This window comes from Canis aureus, chromosome 8, assembly GCF_053574225.1.
Source record: "Canis aureus isolate CA01 chromosome 8, VMU_Caureus_v.1.0, whole genome shotgun sequence".
Taxonomy (NCBI): domain Eukaryota; kingdom Metazoa; phylum Chordata; class Mammalia; order Carnivora; family Canidae; genus Canis; species Canis aureus.
This window is the reverse complement of record NC_135618.1, coordinates 60883493-60902506: the sequence shown is the minus strand read 5'-3', so window position 1 is coordinate 60902506 and position 19014 is coordinate 60883493. Positions and strand designations below refer to the sequence as shown.

Genomic DNA, 19014 nt, shown 5'->3' with positions numbered 1-19014 from the left:
GTGCTTGACACAGTGCTGGGCGCTTAGTAAGTGCTCAATAAATATTAGTTGTGATTATTGAGATGGCAAGACAGCACCTGCTTTCAGTCTAACTCTTCATATACTAGGAGAATTGCCACACCAGACAGAGGAGAAGAGGGTCATGGGGAAGGACACGACCCTGAGCATGAAGAGAAGTTGATGAGAACCAAAGGCCAGTCACCACCCAGTCCTCACCAAGAGTTGTCATACTGGACCACGCTGTGTCCAAATCCAGCACTCTCCATAAGGAAGCTTTTTGGCTGTTCCGTGTCCAAGTTGAAGCAGAGAGAAGAAGCCAAGGCTGGGGAAGGGGGTGAGAAAAGAAGCTGTGGAGAAGGGTCTTCCTCCTGTTCCATCTCTCCAGCCCCTAGCACTGGCTCCCCCCTTAGGTCCAATGTCCCAGCATCTCCTGGACTTCTGAACTCCCAAGCTCAGGCTTTCCTCTGCCCTCCTGCAGGCAGTCTAGAAATAGTTCTTCGCCCATTGGCCAGTTGGCAAGTTTCAATTCTCCATTTTCATAGAGCAACACACCAGCTTTAAAGACAATCCTTTGCCACCCCACCACTGGGGCTTCTAGGAGGAAGAATCCAGGAAAACTTGGGCCAAAGTGACATTGTGGATAGAGCACAAGTTTGACTTGTTCTGCCCACTTGGGAAATCTCTGGGTTGTTCAGACAACTGGCTCCTTTTCCAGCATCTCTTGAACTCCCCTAAAATTAGTTCTTCAATATCCTGTCCCTCCAAAAACTCCAGAACCGAAACCCTGTGTAATTCCAAGTCCCTCTCCTAAAGTCTGGGTCTAAAACATGTACATCCTCAGCTCTCTGTCTATCTGGACTCCAATCTTCTCATGTCCCTTCACTGGGGCCCATGACTTACCCATCAATAGAAGGAGGGATGTTCTGGTCCTGGTCATGACTAGAAGGTTAGACATGGGGTTCTGAGTTCCTCAGCCACCAAGGGAACAGCTAGACCAAGGTGCAGAGGAAGCAAGTGAACAGAGAGGTGGTCAAGAGGCTAGAAGCAGGGAGGGAAGTTGTCAGAATGACTCAGAGTTGGAGGGCGGAGAATAGGACTAAAATAAACAGAAAAAAGAATTGAGGCAACACACACATGCTGGGTCCAGGAGTCCTTCTTTTTTTTTTTTTTTAAGATCTTATTTATTTATTAGACAGAGACAGAGAGAGAGCATAAGCAGGGGGAGTAGGAGAGGGAGAAGCAGGCTCCCTACTGAGCAGGGAGTGCAATGTGAGGCCTGATCCCAGTACCCTGGGATCATGATTTGAGCCAAAGACAGATGCTTAACCAACTGAGTCACCCAGGTGCCCCTCCAAGAGTCTTTCTAACCAGAGATGTCTTGGCTTGCTTCTTGTGCCTTACCAAACTAGGTTTAGGGGGATGCAAATCCCCTGCCCTGCACCACCTCTCTAAGCTTCTCTACTTGTACTGGCAGAAGATTCCTCTTGACCTTGAAACTTCAGTTCTCCTGGGGAGGGAGGGTGGACAGATGCCATGATAAGGTTGGGCCCTAATGAAGACCCTGATGGGAACCCTCTACTTGAGACCTGGAAATCTTTGGGCTAGGAATCAAGCATCCAGGCCTTAGGAGAACAGAGTAAGTATTCAGTCATTTACTCAACACTCTAATTTGAGGCTGATTGTGTACCTCTCTGTTAGCAAAGAGATAAAACACAAACCACAAGGCCCAGCCCTGGGGTTAGTAGAGAAGGCCAATATGCAAGCAGCAAGATGTTGCTATGAAATAAGAAGCCCACTGACCACAAAGTACCTTACCCAATTTAGAAGGGTGTGGATTTCCGGAAAGGCTTTCTGGAGGGGGACTTGGGCTAAGTCTTGAAGGCAACTAACTATAAAAGAGTACATTTCAGAAAGGGTAACCAAATGTGGAAGACGCATGAAAGTGGAGGGCCTCTTGGGAAACCAGAGAGTGGGAGGTAGGAAGTGGCTAGAGATGAGGTCAGTACCATAGGGGATGGGGAGGAAGGGGAAGCAGGCCCCAGATCTGGAAAGCCCCCTTAAGACATGTTTATTTTATCCTGAGGGCAGAAGGAAGCATTGAATCAAATTGGGAAGACTAAGATCTTAAAATTTACATTTTAGAAAGCAAGAAAGAGGAGCTGCATGGATCATGGTTTCATTGGGAACTAGCCAGAGACAGATCAGTTAGGAGGAAGGTAATATGGTCCTATGGGGTGAGCTAGTGGCTATGGGGATGGACTGGGGGCTGACTGGTCCCTAAGGGGAGGACAGTGGTGATGGTCTCCGAACAATTTGGAGAAAGAGGGATGGTAGGCTAGGATAACTTCGGTTTTTAGAAAACCAAAATTTAGTGTTTAAGAGCTTGGATTCTTTCAATCTTTCTAGGTTCCAGTTTCCTCATCTACAAAAAGAGGGTGATAATAAAGGTACACACCTCCCTGGGCGCATGACTGGCTTAGTCAGTGGAGCATATGAATCCTGATCTTGGGGTCATAAGTTCAAGCCACACGTTGCGTATAGCGATTACTTAAAAATAAAATCTCCATAAAAAGGGGTGCCTAATGGACACAGTCACTTGGGTGGCTGACTCTTGGTTTGGGCTCAGGTCTCATCTCAAGTCTGATTTCAGGGTCATAAGATCAAGCCCCGTATCTGGCTCCATGCTCAGCACTGAATCTGCTTCATATTCTCTCTCCCTCTGTTCATTCTCTCTCTCTCTCTTTCTCTCTCAAATAAATAAATCTTTTTAAAAAAATCTTCAGGGACACCTGGGTGGCTCATTGGTTTAGCATCTGCCCAAGGTCATGATCCCAGGGCCCTAGGATTGAGTCCCATATCAGGCTCTCCACAAGGAGTCTGTTTTTCTCTCTGCCTATGTCTCTGCCTCTGTGTGTGTGTGTCTCTCATGAATAAATAAATAAAATCTTTTTTAAAATCTAAAAAAAAATACATATTTATTGATGCTGGGAAGGTTGAATCAGCAAATGTGAAATGCTGAGAAGAATGTGTAAGAGTTTCTGTTATTAGCTATTATCAATACTATGCTGTGATGATTGTTACGGGTAAGAGGAGACTGAAGGCCTTCAAACAGGAGATGTCCTAGAGGAAGGTTGGGTGGATGGGACTAGTTCTCAGGAGAAAAGTCTGGGTTAGAGATGAGTTTTGGATTCATCAGAAGTGCTGGATGAGATCCTGGTGGAAGTGCGAAGAGGGAAGAGAAAGATGGGTAGAGGAGGGGGAGAAAGCCAGTGTTGGCAGCAAAATATGAGTAAAGGAAAACTGAGAAGAAAGGAGTCTTCAAAGAGGGAGAAAGAAACCCAGCAGGAAAAAAAAAAAAAAAGGCATCCTGGAAGGACTGCCTAGAGAGGAGTTTAAACAGTGTCACAGGCTCCCAGATGCCAAGTTAGGTAAGAAATGAGGAAGTCTCCAGTTCTGACAACAGAAGCTGCCAGGGACCCTAGAGTCAGCTGTGTCAGGGTAACACAGGGAGAGGTGTTGGGAATGGGGAATGTGGGCAGCAGTGACTGGAGATAAGCAGCCCTGAAAAGACCTCAGATACAATATGGCTGGAGAAAAGCCCTGGAATCCTTGGAGATGAAGAAAATTTGAGGGAGAAAGAAACTGTGGCAGAGAAACCCAATAAAGAGAAAGGAGAAGTGACACAGATTCTGAAGAGAATAAAAGACGAACCAGAAATGACTCAAGCCAGAAGATGCCTGTGAGACTGAGAGCTCCCGACAGGGTGAGTGCCAGAGAGGACCCCCAGCCTTCAAAGATACTTTGCATCCTGGCCTTTCCATTGCTTCCTTTCCTCGGGCTTGGGTTCCACCGTTGGTAAGTGAGAGTACACAAGACAAGAATATTGGACAGATAAGACTCCATTTCTTCTTTCAAGCTGCCCAACACACTTCCATGATACTTCAGAGAAAAGCCAAGCAAGGTAAGACATTTCACCTTTAGCACAGATTACTGAAACCATAAAAGTGTAGAACAGGATATATCTTTAATTCAACCCATCCATTTTACAGATGAGGGCAGTGAGGATCTAACACTCACAGCCCCTTTTCATTTCAGTGAATCATGGTGTGACACTTCCAGAAAAAGGATGGCAGCTGAGGGAGATAATATAAGCAAGGAAGGAGTGGACAGCCAAGTTCCCTAATCTCCTCAGCCCCGTGGGGCCATGAGTCAGTCACATCCAGTTCTGTCCATATGTTACCTCTAGGGTGTTCAGAGGGGGAGGCTCTGGGGAAGTTTGGAGGCCAACCAGCTTTTCCCACTGCTGGCATTCCTCACTCAGTACGTTTCTGCTCTGTCCCTGAGCCTAGAGGTGCTGCCTGAAGAAGTTTCTGGCAGGGCAGTGGGGCGAGAGGAGCTGCATCTGATCTGTCACATACTGGGTGAGGGGAACAGCTACTAGAGAAACCAGGACAGAAGCTGCTTTATTTTATTTTATTTTATTTTATTTTATTTTATTTTATTTTATTTTATTATTTTTTTTTTTTTAGAAGCTGCTTTAATTCAGGTTTGATTTGTCTGAACTAAGTAGAACTGAATAATTTGGGGTCTCTTTCCTTGGTGGTTTCTTTTCTGTGGAAAGAGAACAGAAATCTGGTGGGTGGGAACCCTTGTGTTTTTTAGTCCATTTCCACCCCACCTTTACCCATGCCGCCTTAATGGATTTTCCCTAGAGTTTCTGCCCTTCCTCTTACTACATGAAATTGGTCTCACTTCTCTCTCTTTGAGGAGCATTGCCCACCTCACCACCAAATTTTCTCAAAACAGGATTTATTTAATTCTATAGTGTAGAAACACGCATGCATAATCAGGTTCTCAGGAAGAGGCTGCCCTCCAAGAACAATTAACTGGTTCTCCCTGAATTCCCAGAGCCCTAAGCATGGTGTTCTGTTGTGATAGATGATTTGAGAGTGCTAGAAGATTTTAGCCAGTGGTTGGGAAGATTGGGACATGGGAGGGAGAAGCAGGCACAGGGTACTAACATCTTGGTGGCAGAACAAAATATCTGAGGTGATACTAACATATCATTGTACACTTTATGTCTGTTAGCTCACAAAATCTTAACAAGGGGTTGAAGGTGAGGCGCTGCAATTATCCCCATTTTACAGATGCAAAATTGAGGCACAGAGAAATTGAGTCATTTGCCTCAAGTTGCCCAGATAGTACAAGGTAAAGACAGATTTTGGGGCACCAGGGTGGCTAAGTCAGTTAAGTGTCTGCCTTTGGCTTGGGTCATGATCCCAGTGTCCTGGGATGGAGCCTTATGTTGGGCTCTCCACTAAGCAGGGAGTCTGCTTCTTCCTCTCTCTCTCTCTCTCTCTCTCTCTCTCTCTCTCCTCTCTCTTTCTCTCTCTCTCTCTCAAATAAATTTTTTAAACCTCAAAAAAAAAAGGCAGATTTCAAGGCACCAGAATATTTTTTTAATTAATTTATTTTTTATTGGAGTTCAATTTGCCAATATATAGCATACACTCAGTGCTCATCACATCAAGTGCCTCCCTCAGTGCCCTTCACTCAGTCACCCCAACCCCCCACCCACTTCTCTTTCCACTACCCCTTGTTCATTTCCCAGAGTTAGGTGTCTCTCATGTTTTATCAGCCTCACTGATATTTTCACTCATTTTCTCTCCTTTCTCTTTTATTCCCTTTCACTATTTTTTATATTCCTCAAATGAATGAGACCATATAATGTTTGTCCTTCTTTGATTGACTTATTTCACTCAGCATAATACCCTCCAGTTCCATCCATGTTGAAGCAAATGGTGGGTATTTGTCGTTTCTAATGGCTGAGTAATATTCCATTGTGTATATAGACCACATCTTCTTTATCCATTCATCTTTCTTTTTTATTATTAATAATTATATTATTTATTATTTTTTATAAATTTATTTTTAATTGGTGTTCAATTTGCCAACATATAGAATAACACCCAGTGCTCATCCCGCCAAGTGCCCCCCTCAGTACCTGTCACCCAGTCACCCCCACCCCCTGCCCACCTCCCCTTCCACCACCCCTAGTTCGTTTCCCAGAGTTAGGAGTCTTTCATGTTCTCTCTCCCTTTCTGATATTTCCCACGCATTTTTTCTCCTTTCCCCTTTATTCCCTTTCACTATTTTTTATATTCCCCAACGGAATGAGGCCATATAATGTTTGTCCTTCTCCGATTGACTTATTTCACTCAGCATAATACCCTCCAATTCCATCCACATTGAAGCAAATGGTGGGTATTTGTCATTTCTAATGGCTGAGTAATATTCCATTGTATACATAGACCACATCTTCTTTATCCATTCATCTTTCGATGGACACCGAGGCTCCTTCCACAGTTTGGCTATTGTGGACACTGCTGCTAGAAACATCGGGGTGCAGGTGTCCTGGCGTTTCACTGCATCTATATCTTTGGGGTAAATCCTCAGCAGTGCAATTGCTGGGTCGTAGGGCAGGTCTATTTTTAACTCTTTGAGGAACCGCCACACAGTTTTCCAGAGTGGCTGCACCAGTTCACATTCCCACCAACAGTGCAAGAGGGTTCCCCTTTCTCCACATCCTCTCCAACATTTGTTGTTTCTTGTCTTGTTAATGTTCACCATTCTCACTGGTGTGAGGTGGTATCTCATTGTGGTTTTGATTTGTATTTCCCTGATGGCAAGTGATGCAGAGCATTTTCTCATGTGCTTATTGGCCATGTCTACGTCTTCCTCTGTGAAATTTCTGTTTATGTCTTTTGCCCATTTCATGATTGGATTGTTTGCTTCTTTGCTGTTGAGTTTAATAAGATTTTGGATACTAGCCCTTTATCTGATATGTCATTTGCAAATATCTTCTCCCATTCTGTAGGTTTTCTTTTAGTTTTGTTGACTGTTTCTTTTGCTGTGCAGAAGCTTCTTATCTTGATGAAGTCCCAATAGTTCATTTTTGCTTTTGTTTCCCTTGCCTTCATGGACATATCTTGCAAGAAGTTGCTGTGGCCAAGTTCAAAAAGGGTGTTGCCTGTGTTCTTCTCTAGGATTTTGATGTATTCTTGTCTCACGTTTAGATCTTTCATCCATTTTGAGTTTATCTTTGCGTATGGTGTAAGAGAATGGTCTAGTTTCATCCTTCTGCACGTGGCTGTCCAATTTTCCCAGCACCATTTATTGAAGAGACTGTCTTTCTTCCAGTGGATAGTCTTTCCTGCTTTGTCGAATATTAGTTGACCATGGAGTTGAGGGTCCACTTCTGGATCCTCTATTCTGTTCCATTAATCTATGAAGGCACCAGAGTCTTCACCACACTTCTAATGATTCCTCCTCTCTAGCCCACCTGCTGCCTGGGCAGCATTTGTTCATTCAGCCATTCATCCCCCACACAAGAGCTGTTCATGTGACCCAGGCTGTGGGCTGGCTGCTGGGGAAGCAAGACAAGCAGAAAAGTGTACTGGCCCTCAAGTAGATCATACCCTAAAAAGAAAACAATATTCTCATGGATTCAAATCATAAGTTTTACTAGACAGCAGAATTGCTTGAGTGGCTCAGGGAGGAAGTGATTAACTCTGCTTTGATGAATTTAAGAAGGAGATGCTTGGAGGTGAAAAAAAGGCCTTGATACTCCATGGATTTGGATAGGGACCATAGATTTCTTCAATATAGGGACTGACTGGGCAGCTCCGGTGGCGCAGCAGTTTAGCGCCACCTGCAGCCCAGGGCATGATCCTGGAGTTCCGGGATCGAGTCCCATGTCGGGCTCTCTGCATGGAGCCTGCTTCTCCCTCTGCCTCTCTCTCTCTCTCTCTCTCTGCATCTCTATGAATAAATAAATAAAATCTTAAAAAAATATATAGGGACTGACTGTGTCCTTCTAGCCGCTCTAGCCCCACCATTCAGCACAACACCAGACACATAGGAAGCAACCAACGGATACTTGGTACCCACATGAAATTAAAGAATGGCAGAGCTAATCCCAGGCAAGGAAACGAGTTTTTGTACAGAAGATCCAACAGTTCTGATCTCAATCACTTGCAGCTCAGTTATGTGCCTGGGAAATAGCACTTGCTGCTATTTGTTGCTGCAGTTGTTATAAGCTGAGAGCAAGGAACTCCTGGGTGGCTCAGGGGTTGAGTGTCTGCCTTTGGCTCAGGTCGTGATCCCAGGGTCCTCGGATTGAGTTCTGCATCATACTCCCCACAGGGAGCCTGCTTCTCCTCTACTATGTCTCTGTCTCTCCATCTCTCTCTCTCTCTCTCTCTCTCTCTCTCTGTCTCTCATGAATAAATAAATAAAATCTTTAAAAAAAATAGGCTGAGGGCAAGGGTGAAAATGAACAATCAGTCTTCCTTAGTGAAGATAAAAGGTGACACCCTCTCAATGTGAGTCTATTGAGAGTGGATGCTCATTTCTCTGTCTCTCCAAGGATGGCCATTAGGCCTGGAGTAGATACAACAAGGCTAAAACATGTCTGTTGAATATATGGGTAAATGAGTGACAAGAGGATAGATGAGTTTGTATATGGACAAATGAGTAAGTGACTAGGTAAATGGAAAGATGAGTGGATGGGTGGGTAAGTGGGGTAGATGGGTATGTGGAAAAGGAGTCTGCACAGATTTGAAGTTAATGGACCAAGTATTCAGCCCAGAGCATCCTGGGACCTGCTCAACAGTTGTATAAATCAGAAGGTTGCCTCAGAATAAGCAGAAGCAGCCTTTCTAGGAAGCAAACTAACTTGAATTGGAGCAAATTTTTGATACAATAGGGATTTTCTTAGGTTGAGTAAAAGGCTTTAGGAAATAAGTAGAGGAATGTTAGGGAACACAGAAAACATGAACCTGGTAGATGAGGAAAACCCTGGGCAACATTGAATGGAAGAGGAAGGAGCACTGGCTTGGCTCATGTACAGACATGAGCCAACCCCTGGGAGAGTCAAAGTGTTGCCTTTGCTCTAACTCCCACTGCTGGTAAGTGATTTAGCTGAAATGAGAAGAATATAGAAGAACTTAATTTGTACTTAAGTTCTGTGAAACAGAGACAGAAGAGAAAAGTAGATGCAAATACAAGTCACTAGTAAACAGGGGAAAAGAGGAGAAAAGAGAACAGAAACCATGCGGTCAGAGTAAGAGGGGTAGGAGCTGAAGTTTTGATGACTGGCCTTATCTCCTGGGTTTCCCTTGGAAAGAACACTCATACTTTCCATCTGAAGTCTCCACAATGCTACCTCAGTTCCCAGGCTTAGATTCAGCTCACAGAGGTGAGCAGGCAAAGCGGGGCTGGAGTCCAAGCTATAGAAAGTCTGCCTGACCTTGGTCAAGTTCACATAACCTCACTAATCATCAGTAGCCTCTTCTACAAAATGGGAACAATAATACTCGCCTCACTGGGCAGGTGTCAAGAGTTTCATGAGAACTGAATTGACCTTCAGGACAGGACTTATCCAGTTGTGTCTGAACCAGAGTCTGGTTGGCACACTCCTTAAAAATGCATGGAACCTTGAACAATGGGTCCTCAAGCTCCACTTGAGCTGCAATGTGTAGATCAAGATGCCCTTAAACCAGAAAAGATGCCAGCTTTCTGCCTATTCCACTCTGTTTGTAACTCAAAAACAATTCTAAATGAAAAAGTAAGTACAAGAAAGGTCCTCAAAGTTCTGGTTTTCCTTTCAATACTACTTTGATATTTCTTTGGAAAGAATATTATGTCCTTTTCGAAAAAATTCTTCCCTCATTTTTTTGATGCCTTGACTTTAATGGAGCCTTAAACATGGGAATTGTGTGGGTTCTGGCCCAGAACTGCTACCCCGTGTTAATTAAGTATTACCAGTGCCCCTTTTCTTCTCCAAAGTTGTCCTGCCTAAACATACAGTGGGCTGGGATAGGCAGCCTGAGTTTAAGCAACATGGAAAATAACTTGACAGGTGTCATAGACTTCTACCAGGAACTGTGGTGCAAAAGATAACTCCTCTCCCATACACACATATACCTACTTTCCTTTCTAAGTTTGTACAAGATTTAGCATTTGCAAAAAACTGCAAGCCCCCTGTAAAAAGAGAAAAAAGTAAATTTATTTCCAAAATTGCAGAGGGAATAAGCTCCCTTGCTACCACTGCAAGATTAGCATCTGTAATTCATTCATTAGCAAGTATCCATTGAGCACCTGCTCAATACCAGGTATTGTCCCCATGGCAAAGAAACAAACCCAAACATTTTTTCAGATAGTGATAAAAGTTATAAAGAAAACAAAATGAGGGATCCCTGGGTGGCGCAGCGGTTTAGCGCCTGCCTTTGGCCCAGGGCGCGATCCTGGAGACCCGGGATCGAATCCCACGTCGGGCTCCCGGTGCATGGAGCCTGCTTCTCCCTCTGCCTGTGTTGTGTCTCTGCCTCTCTCTCTCTCTGTGACTATCATAAATAAATAAATAATTAAAAAAAAAAAAGAAAACAAAATGATGCAATGGTCTAGAACATTCTTTAAAATAGCCATTGCCTTAGGTCTAGTTTCCTAGAAGCAGAGTCTGAGACGGGAATTTGAGGGCTAATAATTATTGAAGGAGGCTCTCAGGAGAAAGGGATGAGGGAAGGCAGGATGGAGCAGAGAAAAAAGCTAAATGATAATGAGACTGGAATCTAGCTTCAGCTTGATCCCAGAGGGAGCTCTAGAGCAGGAATTGCATCCCAGAATGGGCCCTACTTTGAGGCCAAGGATGATTCGCCAGAGAAGGGGGCAGCTGGGAAACTTTAGCAGCCAACACATTCAACATAGAGAAATAGTTCTTGACCATGTCGAGGAATCTGGGAGCGGCACAGACAGCATCTAGTGATTAGAGAATTATTTAATCTCAATTTCCTTTTAGGGCAAAAAGAAGGAGCAAGGGGTCCTAGGAAGATGAAGTGGGAGCACAGAACAGCAGGCATCTACCATCTTGGAGAGAACATAGGCCAAGGGCAGCTACACCTGGGAGGGGCTGGCCTGGAGATGCCTGTGGGAATTAGAGGAGGGAAAATTCCAGACAGTAGGGGTAAGGCTGGGTCATCAGGCTCAACTTCTGTATCTTGGTCTTGGCTTGGTAGTTGGATTGTTCTCAACAGGCAAATAGCAGAACTTGGCAATCAATGCATTCAGTTTGTGTTTAGTCAGAGAGGCCTGGAACTTCAACGGGCAGCAAGGGATGAGGGCAAATTAGGTGACTGATTTCAACAATTGTTCAAAGTCTGTGCCAAAATGGGAATACCCACAGATAGAGTGGAAAGGAGATCGTTGCTTTTCTTTTTTTTTTTTTTTATCACAGTAAATGGACCAGAGGATTGTGAAAATAAATGAAAACCAACAAAATGCCTATTCAGGCAAAGACTATTTATTCAGAGCTTGCTTTAGCAAGAAAGTCACCTACTAATCACTTCCACCTTGACAGATACTTAAAGGCAAGTGAAGAGGAGTGGATGAACTTTATATAAAAGAGAAGTCTTGGGCAGCCCGGGTGGCTCAACAGTTTAGCGCCACCTTTGGTTGAGGTGGTGATCCTGGAGACCCGGGATGGAGTCCCATGTCAGGCTTCCTGCGTGGAGCCTGCTTCTCCCTCTGCCTGTGTCTCTGCCTCTGTGTGTGCGTGCGTGTGTGTGTGTGTGTGTGTGTGTGTCTCGAATGAATGAATAAATAAAATCTTTTAAAAAAATAAAAATAAAAAAATAAAAGAGAAGTCTTTAGGTGTGCCCTGACTGGAAGCTGTCACAGCTGGAAGCTGTCAGCCTAGGGAAGCTGGTTAAGTAGAAACAAGACAATCTGTGATTGGTTAGGGGAGCATAGTTGGCTTTCTCTGGTTGGCCCTTAGTTGGAGGCAGGGACAAACATTAAGGAAGCTGTCAGTTATTAATCAAGTCCTGGTCATTTTGAGCCAGTTAGTACAGGGGTTATTGTTTGCTAAAGGTGTGACTTCCTACAAGTCTGACTTATAGGTGGCAGGCTGGCTTCTTGGGCTGATTATTGTAGTTAATGGATGGGTTTCTTGGGCTGGTTACTGCAAATTGTGGGTCAGAGTTCTGTTTCTGTGTATGGTCTGTCTATTATTCATTTTGTATATTCATGCTCTCAAGATTTAAAAAACGTGAAGTACTTGTTAAGATGAGTACTGGGTGTTATATGTGATGAATCACTAAATATAAATGAATAAATAAATGGGAATAAAAGAAAGAAATGTGAAGTAGTTACATATAGCCAACTACTATATGGTCCTGAAGAAATGTGTTGTACTACAGAGAAACAGATTTTTGAGAGCTTTGTCTTCTGATGGAAGGCACAAAAAGAACAGGATGCCAGGAAAACCAAGTCTATTCATTCATATATTCAGCAATTGTTTGTTCTAAGTTCTAGATATTGTCCTAGGGGTTCCTGCCCTCTAGGAAGCTAGTGTCCAGGAGAAAAAACACAGGTTACCGACAGCATATGAGAAGTGAAGCTTCTTTTGACTAGGCAGTCAGGAGGATCTAGAGGAAGTGACACTCAAGCTGAGAAGAGTCAAGTGAAGGAAGAGAGGAAGTGAGTTCTGGGCAGAGAATAAAGCATGGACAGAGACAGGGAAGTGAGAGGGAGTATATAGGGGGAACACGGATACATCCTGACCTGTCTCCAAGAGATCATGTTTAGGCCTGACATCCCAGGGTAATTATCAATCACACTCCTTCTCACTTTCAAAAGGGTCCTAGCTGGTCACCCTAAATATGGCACGTTTGAGAAGTATGAGGTTGAGAGGAAAGGGTAGGAGCAGAAGGTGGGCTGCAGAGGTAGGCAGCGATCAGATCACATAGGGCCTTCAAGAGTCACCTTTAATACAATGGGCCTGGCCTCAGAGCAGGAGAGCTATATAGAATGAAGTAAAGAGGCATGTCTTAGCTGTTCATGGTGGGTCTACCCAGCTGCAGCCTCATAATTATCTCACTCCCATTTTTCAAGAAAAGCCAAAATCTGAATTTCTCTCAGAAATCTCTCAACTTTAGGCTGGGGGTTTGGGATAACTGGGTGATGGGCATGAAAGAGGGCACGTGATGTAATGAGAATTGGGTGTTATATACAACTGATGAATTACTGAACTCTATCTCTGAAATTAATAATACACTATATGTTAATTTAAATTAAACTTTTAAAAAAGAAATCACTTTAAAATGTCAGCAACTAATAAAAAACAAAGAAGCAGAACCAAGCAGGCTAAGTAAAATCTGAGGGCTGGATTTGGCCTAAGGGTTGCCAGTTAGAAATCTCTTTTCTAAACTGTCAGAAAGGGGGAAGGATTTTTTTTAATTTAAATTCAATTTGCCAACATTTTACTATATTACACCCAGTGCTCATCCCATCAAGTGCCCTCCTCAGTGCCCGTCACCAGGCTACCCTATCCCCCCATTCACCTCCCCTTCCGCAACCCTTTGTTTGTTTCCCAGGATTAGACATGTTTCATGGTTTGCCTCCCTCTGTAAATTTTCCCACTCAGTTCCCCTCCCTTCCCTTATAATCTCTTTCACTATTTCTTATATTCCACGTATGAGTGAAACCATATGATGATTGTCCTTCGATTGATTTATTTCACTCAGCATAATACCCTCTAGTTCCCTCCACATCGAAGCAAATGGTGGGTATTCGTTTTTTCTGATGGCTGAGTAATATTCCATTGTAGTCATAGATCACATCTTTATCCACTCATTTGTCGAAGAACATCGTGGCTCCTTCCACAGTTTGGCTATTGTGGACATTGTTGCTATGAACATTGGGGTGCAGGTGTCCCGGCGTTTCATTACATCAGTATCTTTGGAGTAAGTACCCAGTAGTGCAATTGCTGGGTTGTAGGGTGGGAAGGGTTTTTTAAAAAGGGTGGGGAGACTGTGAGTTTTCCCTGGGGGAGGAAAATCCATATCATTTGAAAATACATCTCTGGTAATCTTGAGAGTGAGGAAAGAGAAATACCTTCTACGTACCGTTCTTGTGCATCTACGGGGAAACAAGCTAGTTAATTTTTCTATCAGGTCATTTAGCCACCGGGAGGGAAAGAATAAATGGAGGTAATCCCAACTTTGTGCTCTCAGAGGCTGAGGTTAAATCCTGGAGACCCGGCAGCCCCGGTGGTTTAGCGGTTTAGCGCCACCTTCAGCCCAGGGCTGATCCTGGAGACCCGGGATTGAGTCCCGCATCGGGCTCCCTGCATGGAGCCTGCTTCTCCCTCTGCCTGTGTCTCTGCCTCTCTCTGTGTCTCTCATGAATAAATAAAATATTTTAAAAATAAATAAATAAATCCTGGAGACCAAACCAAGTGGGTTCATCAGAAAGTTTCCACAGATGGAGAATGTATAACTGAAATCTGTGACCATCTTGAGGATGGATAGAATGGGACACTCCCAGCCTCCCATTTTGGATGCCAGCCATATCATAAGTCCTGACAAGAAGGAGGGAACTAAAATACAAGGAATTGGACTAGCATCACCATCAGGAAACCTTCAGTCTTTACCACAAGCTTAGTTTCTTGGACCAAGTAGGAAAACAGAACTTTTGAGAAAGTTGTAGTATTACTTATAATACAGGGGTAGCTGCTGCATTGGAGGCTTGGAATACCAGTTTCATAAAGAAAATTAGAGTTTATTTATCTTTCTTATAATAATATGAGATTATTATATAATAATAATATATAATAATATGAGATTATGGAGTTCAGGGCTAATCTGGTAGTTCTACAGAGTTAGAATCCAGATTCGTTTTGTCTCATTCTAGCATTCTTAGATGTTACCCTCATCTGCAAGGTCCAAAATGGTGCACCATGACATTCACATCTCAGCAGGTAAAAAGATGGTAAGGAGAGAGGAAGGACACTTCTCTCAGAGGAGCTGACCCCAAAGTTGTTCACCCTACTCGTATGTCATTAGCCAGAACCACAAGGCCATCATAGCTGCATAGGAAACTGAGAAATGTGCTATTTAACTGGGTGGCTATATTAGTTTTCCATTGTGGCATAACATATCATTCCAAAGCATAGTAGATTGAGATATCAACAATTTATTATATCTTACAGCTCTGGGAAGTTCTTTTGTTGGACTTGCCTGTGGCTGCAGTCATCAAATGGCTGGACTAGACTGGAAGGGCCACGATGGCCTCAGGCATGCAGTTGTGTTGGCTGTCAACTGGGAGCCTTAGTCATCTTCATGTAGCTGCTCATTCTTTTTTTTTTTTTTTTTAAGATTTTATTTCTTCATGAGAAAGAAAGAAGAGAGAGAGAGAGAGAGAGGCAGAGACACAGGCAGAGGGAGAAGCAGGCTCCACGCAGGAAGCCCGACGCGGGACTCAATCCCAAGCCTCCAGGATCACATCCTGGGCTGAAGGCGGCACTAAACTGCTGAGCCACCCGGGCTGCCCAGCTCATTCTCCAATAAGCTAGATGGGTCTCAGGATGGTGGTTCCAGGATTCTGAGAGGGTAAGAGCAGAAGCTGTAGTGCTTCTCGGCCTAGGCTCTGGAACTCCAACACATCCCTTAAGCTACCACATTTTATTGGTCAAAGCAAGCCACAAGACCAGTTCAGATTCCAGGTGGTAGAGACAGGCACCTTCACTTGATGGGAAGAGCAGCAGTGTCCCATTGCAAATGAGTGGGACACAAGGAGACACAATTCACTGAGGGTCATAATTCTAACAATCTTCCATGATGGCCCAGATAAGAATCCTATTACTAAGTATGAAAATTAGGATAGAGACTGAAGGGATTTATTTATTCTGAAGCAAGGGACTCCAAAAAGTAAAAACAAGAGCAGATTTTCCTGGGTTTGGCTGCTTATCGTGAGAGATTTATGGCCCTGTTTATTAGTAACTTTGTGGTCATGCTAGGGTCATGTTTTTGTCACTAGAAATTATTTATTTTCCAACCCATCATAAAGCTCCTATCTGGCTAAATTCAACACAAGCCTCCAATTCAATGATGTAAATGTGGACTCTGAACCCACAGGACCTTAACTGTTCATTCAAAGACAGGTCCCTGCAAATACAGAGGCCCCCTCCTTTCTTGGGTCAGTGAAGGACTTCAGAGATATTAAGATCTTTTATTTTTCAACTTAAGGAAGTAGAAAAACATTTTTAACAGATTTTGAAGTCAGAAGAGGAAATTGTGTAGGATCATCTAAAGATGACATGTGCTGGCACCTCCAAGAATACAAAGGACCATTGTCTCATTAGTCACCCTTTAATGACATCATATCGCACTTTGAGTAAAATTGAAACCCCTCATTCTGGCCTACCAAGCACATATGCCCAAGCTCCTGCCCACTCTTCAGCCCCATCTATGTTGCCCTCTGACTGGAACATTCCTGCCCCTACTTGAGTCAGGGGTTGCCTCCCCTGGGGATACTTCCCACACCTTCCCAAGCAGAATAAGCCCTACATCCTTCCTATCATATGATGCTATCCTGGAACAGATATCCATCTAAGCTATGATTTTCTATATTTTGATCAGCCCCATGAAATTGTCATTTTTGTATAAACATGTTGGCAATTTCATATGGTTCACCTAATATTATAACAGCTAAATAACAGCCACCGTCTCCCTACACCTCCCTTGTGCCTGCCCTTCTGCAGGGCAATTCCTCAAAAGCCATCAGGACATTAAAAGAGAAAAGCTTTAGAACCAGACAGAGCCAGATTTGAATCCCAGCTACATTCTAGTTCTATCTGTATGACCTCAGGCAATTGGGATGATCTCTCTAAGCCTCAGTTTTCTCATAAGAGAAATTCGGGTATTATTAAATGCAAGTGGTGGCTACTTAGCAGGATTGGTGTGAAAATTAGGATGCACATCAAGGCCAGAGTCCTGGTTACTGCACTGGCAAAAGTATGAGAGAATGGGCCCTGAGGGTGCTCCCCTGAGGAGGAAAAGCTACTAAAAACAGCTATCAAAATTTTATCTTTACACACCCTTGGTAGCAAGTGCTGCTGATGCCCTGCCTAGATCCCTTGTGGACCTTGCCAAGGGAACATAGGCTTATCTGTCAGACTTCCAACTAGCAGAACCTGTTATCTCTTTGGCCACCAGAACCCATTCTCTCCTCATTCAGGTGAGGCCAGAAGTGCCAGGGAATTAATGACTCCTCTCCCCACCAAGTGTGTCTGCCAATAACTGTGGAATTGGTGTATAGTTGACTCTTGAACAACATGGATGGGTTTGAACTGCACAGGTCCACTTATATATGGATTTTTTCAATAAATATACATAAAGTACTACAAATGTTATTTTTTCTTCCTTATGATTTTCTTAATAACATTTTCTTTAGCTTACTTTATTATAAGAACACATAATACAATACATATAACATGCAAATTAGATATTGACAGTTTATGTTATCAGTAAGGCTTAACAATTAAGTTCTGGGAGTCAAAAGTCACACATGGATATTCAACTGTGTGAGGAATCAGTGACCCCTAAGCCCCACATTGTTCAAGGGTCAACTGTATACATACTCCAATTCCTTTTGTCTTCAAGAGGGACGATGTTGAGGTTTGCATTCTATCTCCCAGAACTCCCAATGGGTTTAGGCTTCAGGGGCTCACAGTGGTGTCTCTTGAAAATACACTCTTTACTGGATGACTTTCCTTCCCAGCTCACATCTCTCCCCTATTTATTGAGGTCATTCTTAAATAAACAAGAATTCTTTCATTCAAATTTGTATCTTGGGTTTGCTTTTGGGAGAACTCAAACTTCTGAGAATATATCCTATAAATTATTTTTACACATACACAAAATTGCCATATATTCAATTTATTAATTCACCATTGTTTGTTATTGCTAGAGGTTGGAAATAATATATCAAAGGAAACCAGTTAAATACCTTATATCCACCCACACAATGAGATATTATGCAGCTCTAAATAACAGAATGAAAAAATACTTTATGTCTTGATATAAAATATCTGAGCTATATTAATGAATAAAGCAAGATCCAGAACAGCATAAATAATACCTGTTCCATTTGTGCAAAAATGTTTGTGTGTATGTGTTTGCATATGCCTAGAATCTTTGTGGCAGAGACCCCAAAACATAACCTTGACAGCCTCTTAGGAGGGATTTGAATGGCTGGGAACCAGAATGGAAGGGAAACTTCACCACACATGCTTGCACATCTTTTGATTTTTGTACAATGGACAGGTTTATCTCTCTAAAAAATAAAAGTAATATTAAAATAATAAGTAAATGCATAGATAAAGCGAGGTACACCATTGTCCATTGGACCTCTAGTATGGAATGGGTGGACAGGCTCCCGGTAACTGACCAGATCCTGGCTCTACCATAGTTCCTCCATATGGTCTCCATCCAGCTGCACAGGATCCTGTAGGTCTGTGTCCTCGCTCATGAAAGGAAGTCCCTCTTCCTTCAGCAAGAGCATTTTCCTTTATGTTCACTCACAAAAGCTGCCATCATCTCTCAGGAGGTAGGCCCAATGGCACCTTCACCCACAGACAAGGAGGCCCGAACAATTCCGTTCTTCCTGAGAGGTTGTACTGAAAGCACTCATCCCCATGCAAGAGACATCTGAGCCAGCACACAACTCATGCACATGCTTATGCACACACGTGCATAAACATACACACACATGAATGGAAGTCCAAGCTGTTCTTTCCCGAATGAGACACTACCACCTCACTCTCCTAATAGATGAGTCTGTCCAACAGCCTGGGGACCTGTGTGTTGGTCTAACCAAAGTCCTACTTGCTGCAGGAGAGGCCATTCAATGGGGAAGGAGCTGTTATTGGGGCTGGGCAGCACTGGGACCAGCTTCACTCATCATGTCCTTGTACTGCCGCTTGAAGAAGCCGAGCTGTGGAGGCAAAGACAGAAGAGTAAGAGCCACTGAAGCCAGGGAAGTGGTGAAGGCCATGCCAACCAGGAGGGGAGCCAGAGGGACCAAGAAGCACAGAGGACAATGTGGCAGAGCATAAGAGCCCTGGGGAAAACAGGGCAGGGAAAGAGATGGCATTGATGTTAGAGCCAGGAAAGA

General features: G+C 43.5%; 2 protein-coding genes and 1 long non-coding RNA gene across 5 annotated transcripts in view; 1 reads left to right on the top strand and 2 right to left on the bottom strand.

The window, feature by feature from the left end:
* The window catches only part of ITGAX (integrin subunit alpha X), a 28241-nt gene extending 27183 nt beyond the window's left edge, over window positions 1–1058 (bottom strand). Inside the window, exons 1-2 of the mRNA XM_077907417.1 lie at window positions 901–1058; window positions 217–322 (exon numbers count right to left, since the gene is read on the bottom strand). Of these exons, the coding sequence (XP_077763543.1) occupies window positions 217–322; window positions 901–955 (161 nt within the window). The 5' untranslated portion in view covers window positions 956–1058. The remainder of the gene's footprint in view (window positions 1–216; window positions 323–900) is intronic.
* A 2385-nt stretch (window positions 1059–3443) lies between these two features.
* Window positions 3444–18016, top strand: LOC144319399 (uncharacterized). The gene is made up of 2 exons (XR_013385216.1): window positions 3444–3961; window positions 15216–18016. It is a non-coding gene; the product is annotated as an uncharacterized LOC144319399 (long non-coding RNA).
* The window catches only part of ITGAM (integrin subunit alpha M), a 55341-nt gene continuing 54088 nt past the window's right edge, over window positions 17762–19014 (bottom strand). For all 3 annotated transcript variants that reach the window (XM_077907414.1, XM_077907415.1, XM_077907416.1), the window contains one exon: window positions 17762–18834. In XM_077907414.1, coding sequence (XP_077763540.1) covers window positions 18763–18834 — 72 coding nt within the window. In that variant the 3' untranslated portion in view covers window positions 17762–18762. The remainder of the gene's footprint in view (window positions 18835–19014) is intronic.